The 6,473-nt window shown below is 58.3% G+C and overlaps 1 protein-coding gene across 2 annotated transcripts; it reads left to right on the forward strand.

The window, feature by feature from the left end:
- The first annotated feature begins 313 nt into the window (after positions 1–313).
- Positions 314–6,023, forward strand: GJA4 (gap junction protein alpha 4). 2 transcript variants are annotated; one of them, XM_075908664.2, is made up of 2 exons: positions 314–455; positions 3,010–6,023. In XM_075908664.2, the coding sequence occupies exon 2, from the start codon at positions 3,027–3,029 to the stop codon at positions 4,032–4,034; it is 1,008 nt and encodes a 335-aa protein (XP_075764779.1). In that variant the 5' UTR covers positions 314–455; positions 3,010–3,026; the 3' UTR covers positions 4,035–6,023. The 2 variants fall into 2 exon arrangements, with proteins under 2 accessions (XP_075764779.1, XP_075764778.1); XM_075908663.2 differs by lacking the exon at positions 314–455 and adding an exon at positions 697–850.
- Positions 6,024–6,473: the final 450 nt, after the last annotated feature.

Here is a 6,473-nt window from a genome sequence, read left to right on the forward strand (position 1 = left end):
CCATTTCCTATTTCCAGGCTCCCCGTCCCTGTCTGTGACAAGGCCGCTCTCCCCACATTCCAGAGGCTACTCCCCCCTCCCGGCGCTGGGCTCTTCCCCAATATCTCTGAGTTCCCCCGACTCTGCAGCCAGGAAAGGAATCAAGTCCCCTATCCACCCCCCCCCCTCCCACCCACACACCCCAGCCTCACACACCTGCCAGAGCAGCTGCCCCTTTAAAGGCAGGCTCTGCAGCCGGGCTATTATTTTTGCCAGCCCCCAGTTTCCTGCAGCTCCTCCCCCACCCCCCTGTCTAACTCTATCCAGGGTCCGTTTCCTCCTTGGCACTAATAGTTCCAGGGATCTGGTGGGAGCAGCCGCCTGTGTGGAAAGAGCCACACGTTCTAAGCCCCTGGTCCCAGCCGGAGGGGCAGAGCCGGGTCCCAGCCGGAGGGGCACAGCTGTGCCTGGCTTAGGTGAGTAACTACCAGACTCCAGCTGGCTGCTGGGTCCCTCCTCTGAGCAAGCCCCCAGGGTTAGCCCCCAGGGCAGCCGATCTGCTGTGAGCCTGCTGGGCTTAGGGACAGGGGCTGCAGGGAGGAACCAGGGGAATGCAAAGGGCGGCTGTGTCCCACTGCCTGCACCTTCGGGGTGCATGCCTCAGCCCCTGGCTTAACCCCTTCCTGACTGCACCTGGCCCCAGCCACCTCTCCCTGCCTTGAGCCTTAATTGGCTAATTGGCAGGTGTTGCTTACAAAGGAGCTTCAGGCCCCTGCTGCGTGGTGCTGGTGGGAGGAAGGAGCTGTGAGCCAGTGCCCTTAAGGGGGTGGCTTAGCTCTGGGGGGTGAGCGATACCCCAGGAAGGAATTGGGTGAGTGAATCTGACCCCTTTGGGGCTGCATGCCTTGTCTGGCCATTGCCCTGCTGGGGGGGTGTTAACATCAATGTCTGGCCCCGTGGAGCTGGGTTTGGAGTAACTAAGCTTTGCTCCCCAAAGGGTAAGCCAGTGGGAAGCTGGGGGGTGGGTCTCTGCTTTGTCAGATGCTGGGCCCCTGGGGAAAAGGCTGGAGCCTTTGAGTGTTTTCACCCTGGTCTCCTACCCCAGCCCCTCCACTGTTTCCAGGGCTCCTTGAGCCTCAGTGGCTGGGGTCTCTCGGAAGTGACTAAGGCTGTTGGAAAGGGGGGACCCACATGAGGTGGGGGGCTTAGCTGCAAGGGTGGTTTGTAGGTGCAGGAGGTTCTGGTCCATGCCCAGGGTTTCCTTGGGGGAAATGGGGCCCTGGGCAAACTTGTGTTTTGGTGCCCTGACCCCTGACCCCTGTGGGCATAGAATGACCCATTTCCCATGGGCTCCCCAACTCCTGCACCCCCATCCTGTGCCCCCTTGGCCCCTAACTGCTGCACAGTGCCCCCTTCATCCCCACCCCTGTGCTTCCCCCCAGCCCCATCCTTCCAGTATGTCTTGCCATGCTGCCCCCCTGCCCCACTGTGCCCCTTCCCCCCCACACACACACCGTACCTTCCAGCCTCTTTGCATAGCAGTGCCCATGTCTGGTTGCCCCTTACCCTCTGCCTATGGTCCTCTGGGTATAAGCCCAGTTTGCCCAGCCCTCAGGCTGGTCCTGTGCTCTTACATCCAGGGGCTGGCTGGTGCCCTTGGCTCGGGGAGAGCTGACCTGTGCGGTGCCTGGCACTCGCCTGCCCTAGGGCACTTGCCCAGCTCTTACAAGAAGCCAGGGGACAACTAACGCTCATGTCCTGCCCCAATGGGACTTCTGCTGGGCTCCCGGTGGCTGGAGCTGTGGCAAGGTGCGGGGGGGGGGAGGGAAGCATGGCTGGGCCAACCCCTTCAATTCCAGGGTCACTAAGGAAGGCAGTGCTGGCAACTGGCCAGGAAGCTGAGAGCTGGCCTTGAACTCGCCCTGTGCCTCTAACTAAAAGCAGCAAGCCCCAGCGGTACGGTGCTGCTTTCCCATGGCCCCTTGGGACAGCTGGACTCCCTAGTCCGGTAACTAAGGTTACTGGCTCCTGGCCATTACCAGGCAAAAGTGGTGCCACCTCGTGTGGGTGGCTAGTGCTGCCGGGGGGTAGCTTTCTCTGCTGGGTTTTTGTGGTCTCCCTGTGTGGGATGAAGGGGGGGGGGTGCTGGGTCTCTGGAAGGCTGGCATCTTGCTGGAGCCCTGGTAGGTGGCAGGGATGGGAGCCTGAAGAAATCTCTTCTACAACCTCCCCCCCCCCCCCCCCCCGTGAGCTTTCAGGGCTGAGAACTAGCCCAGAGTCAAGGCTGCCCCTGCCCATAAGCAAAATACGCAGCTGCATTGGGCTCCAGGAAACTTGGGGCACCACATTTTTGTGGTGCCCTACACAGCTGTGTGCTAGGTACAACTGTGCCTAGCACAGCTGTCTCTAGGAGGTTGTGGGGCCTGGGACCCCCCTCCAGTCTCACTCCCTCCACCCCTGAGATGGCCCTGCCAGGCCTCCCAGGAAGTAACCAGCTCCCTGTGTTCTGATGGGCTGACTGAGCCAGCTGGACAAACTCCCACCCCAGCTGCCACTGGTAGCAGAAGGTCTTGTGCTCCACAGTCTAGGGATGTGACTGGTTAACCAGTAAGTATTGCTCTAACCGGGGATGCTTACTGGCTATGGTTAACCAGCAGGGGGCTGAAGCTGCCCCCCTCCCCAGCCTGGCAGAGCCCAGCAGGGGTGTTCCAGCTGGGTCATAGCAGGTAGGGCTTCCCCCCTGGTTAATCAGTTAACTGGTTGTAGTTAACAAACAGGATTTCACATCCCTCGCTGAAGCCCCACCCGCCTATTAGCACCCGGTGCCAGCTGCCAGTGGGTGTCCTTAGCGCTGTTGTAGCTCTGAAACCCGAGCTGGAGGGGGTGGGCAGGCTGTGGTGTCTGCCCAGCCCGGTGCCTGGCATCCTCGGGAGCAGAGGGGTGGGAAGCCCCGTGTGTTCCCTGCCTCTGGCTCGCCAAGGCTAAGCTGTCGGGTTGCCTTAACTCTTGTCCTCTCCTTGCCCTCAATAGCACAAGTCCCCTAGAAGATGGGGGACTGGGGCTTCCTGGAGAAGCTGCTGGACCAGGTCCAGGAGCACTCGACGGCGATTGGGAAGATCTGGCTGACGGTGCTCTTCATCTTCCGGATCCTCATCCTGGGGCTGGCCGGGGAGTCGGTGTGGGGGGACGAGCAGTCGGACTTCCTATGCAACACCAAGCAGCCGGGCTGCGTCAACGTGTGTTACGACAAAGCCTTCCCCATCTCCCACATCCGCTACTGGGTGCTGCAGTTCCTCTTCGTCAGCACCCCCACCCTGGTCTACCTGGGCCACGTCATCTACCTCTCGCAGCGGGAGGAGAAGCTGAAGCAGCGGGAGAGCGAGCTCCGGGCGGTGCAGGTCAAAGACGTGAAGGCGGAGCAGGCGCTGGCGGCGGTGCAGAAGAAGATGGACAAGATCTGCGTGGCGGAGGACGGGCACATCAAGATCCGTGGCTCCCTGATGTGGACCTATGTCATCAGCGTGGTCTGCAAGAGCATCTTCGAGGCCGGCTTCCTCTTAGGCCAGTGGTACCTGTACGGCTTCTTCATGCCGCCCATCTTTGTGTGTGAGAGGGACCCCTGCCCCCACAAGGTGGACTGCTTTGTCTCCCGCCCCACGGAGAAGACGATCTTCATCATCTTCATGATGGTGGTGGGGCTGATCTCCCTGGGCCTCAACCTTCTGGAGCTCTTCCACCTCTGCTGCAAAAACCTGCTCAGCAGCCTAAGGAAGGCCTCTTCCTCCTCGCCCTGCCCAGCTGGGGACATGGACCCCTTCCCAGACAGTAAGACATGCCACTACCTCCCCCTGAGCGACAGCCACTCCCCTCCCTACCTGACCTACAACAAGCTCTCCAGCGAGCAGAACTGGGCCAACTTCAACACCGAGGAGAACCTGGCGCTGCGCAATGGGAACAAACCCACCTCAAATGGCTACGCCCTGGCCACCCAGCCCGTGCAGGAGAGGCAGTCCAGCCGGCCCAGCAGCTCTGCCTCCAAGAAGCAGTATGTCTAGAGAGCGCTGAAGGGGCGTCCATAGGCCATAGAACCAAGGGAGTGCCACGGGCCTCTTGGCCACGTAACCTGATTGCTAGAGAGACTTTAAAAAAAACAAAGCTCTCCATGGAGACCCACTTTGGCTAACTGGCAGCTGCCTCCTGCTCTCTGCTGCCTGTTGTGTGTCTGTATTTAAAGTGTGACTGCTGTTGAGGTGCTTCCAGGTGTGCACAGACTGGCCAGGCCATAGGATGCCAAACCTGGGTTCAATCACATGATGCGTTGTAGCCAGCTGGCTGCCATTTACAGCGCCAGGCTGATTCTTACCATTCTGCTGGGGAACTGTACTTCGGGCTCCGGGAAGGGTTGGGGGTTGGGAGTTATTCGCCAGCGCCAACGACTGTCAGTGATGTTGCCGAGGGACCAAGACTCACCTGTCTCTGGCTGCAGTCCCAGGAGGGCTGTTGCTTTGTCCTTTTAAACTGTGTAGACAAAATCCCTCCTTCCGCTGAATGGGAAGCCGCCTGGGATCTGGGGTGTGTTCCAATCCAAGGCGCTCTGCATGGGGGTGGGCCAGCTACTGAGCCTTTGGGGCAGGGGATGTGGGATGATGGCCATAAAACAGCAAGGGAGCAGATGTCATGGGACATTCCCTTCTTCCATCTTTCCTGGGCTGGGCTTTGTAACCCGGACTCTGCACCTCTCTAGGCAGAAGCTTTAATCCCTAACCAGGGAGGTAATCTGGCCCAGCCTATGCAAATAATTCCATCACCTGGGGGAAGTGGGGAGAAATTTCTTTGTCTCCAAGGTCTTAAGCGTCTGCAAGCGTTCGGCAGTTCCCCAGGGCAGCTTGCTGTGAATTAATTTGGGGGAGGGGAGGCACTTAAGTGGCAGCTAACCAAGACAGTCAGTCAATACAGCTAGCCCTGCTCAAGTCTTTTTTTGGAGGTGGGGTGGGGAGTCCCCTGCCAAAATAATCCCAACAGCTAGCTCATGCCACCCAAAGCTGCATGATTCAGTAGCTTCTCCAGGCCAGCTGGCGGGAGGAAACCCTGATGCACTAAGGCAAGGCTGTACCTCAGATTTTGGCACCTGTCTCCCTGCCTTCAGTTGCCCCACAGCAGTTAGAAGCCCGGTTCCCTGTGCCGGTTGAGAGGGTTTGCAGGTGTAGGCGATTTCCCCGGGTCCTACAGCCCTGGTTCTCTGTTCCAGGTGGTGTCATTTCAGGGAGGCGGCTTTCCAGGGGTTAACTTTATTTTAACCTGCTGTAGACAAAGCGACTGTCTCCCGAACTGCCTGTTTCTCCCTGGCTCTGGTCAGCTGTTGGCTAGTGTTAAATGTGAACCTTCACTTCCCGGCCGCTCCCTTGGGATGGGTTCAGACCAGCTGGGAATGAAGCCCCTAGGCTTATGGAGTGTGAGCCTGGGGGGCTGCCCACAGACTCAGGCTGGGGGGAAGGGAGCGAGGAGGCTGTGGGTAAATGACCTGCCCGCTTCAGAGACCTAGACCCACAGATGGGGCTTCAGGCCAATGACGCTGTTCCGAGCTGGCTTTCCGCAGGAAGCCCCAGAACCGGCAGTGGGGTCTGATGGTGAAGGATGGGGAGGGGTACAGCTGGGTGGCGGGGTGCTCTCTGAACTGGCTTAGGTCATTGGCTATTTTACTTCAATGAACACCCCAAACTTTTTTCTTTATTTCAAAAAGAGGGGAGGGGGGAATCCAAGTCACTTTGTTTTGCACACGTGGCCTCCCCTGCTGGAAGTGTTGTGGGCCGCTGTCCACGGTGAGAGAGCAGACTCCAGTGAATTGAGCCTGCATCCCCCAAACTGTGAAACAAAACAGTCGAACTGTGGTGTCCTGATGGCTTCCGTTGCAAGTGGAACAAAACCGAGGCTCTGTGTCCTTGCCTCACCCCAGCGCACAAAGTCCGAGCCGAGAGCGGCGTAAAGGGAAGCTGCTCCTCTGGGAAGACGTAACGTTTTGTTGAGTAAAACTTGGATGTAAAATACCTACTGCTCTGTGTGGTGCTTTCTCTAATGGGGCGCGTCTAGTATGGTGGACTGCAGGTCATGGCTCCCAGCTTTTTGGTGTGACGAAGTGAGGGCTGTAGGGGTTTTATTCCCCTTCTTCTGTTGCGTGTGTGTTCTCCTAGGGAAGTTAAGTGTCGCTTAATATGGTAACTGCTGAAAATCTTGGTAGCTACACACAGGGTGGGCTCTTTCCTACAAGTGGAGCTGGTAGTCCTTGCCCGCCTGCATCCCAGGGCGCAGGCTGTACTGCTGAGCTAGCTGATTTTAACTAATCCCGTTAACTTGTATAAGCACCCGCTTATGGGTTAAATTCTAAGGTCCCTCTTTTCTACTGTCCTGCCGTAACCCCCTCTGCCTCAGTTTCCCTGGGCACTGCACCAGTTTCTAGATCAGCAAGCACCAGCCTATAGATTGGGATCTACCAGTAG

The sequence above is a fragment of the Pelodiscus sinensis genome, chromosome 26 (genome assembly GCF_052426305.1).
Source record: "Pelodiscus sinensis isolate ZL-2025 chromosome 26, ASM5242630v1, whole genome shotgun sequence".
Lineage (NCBI taxonomy): Eukaryota > Metazoa > Chordata > Testudines > Trionychidae > Pelodiscus > Pelodiscus sinensis.

Excerpts from the sequence above, each read along its gene's own strand:
- GJA4 (XM_075908664.2), top strand. The coding sequence starts at position 3,027 with ATGGGGGACTGGGGCTTCCTGGAGAAGCTGCTGGACCAGGTCCAGGAG.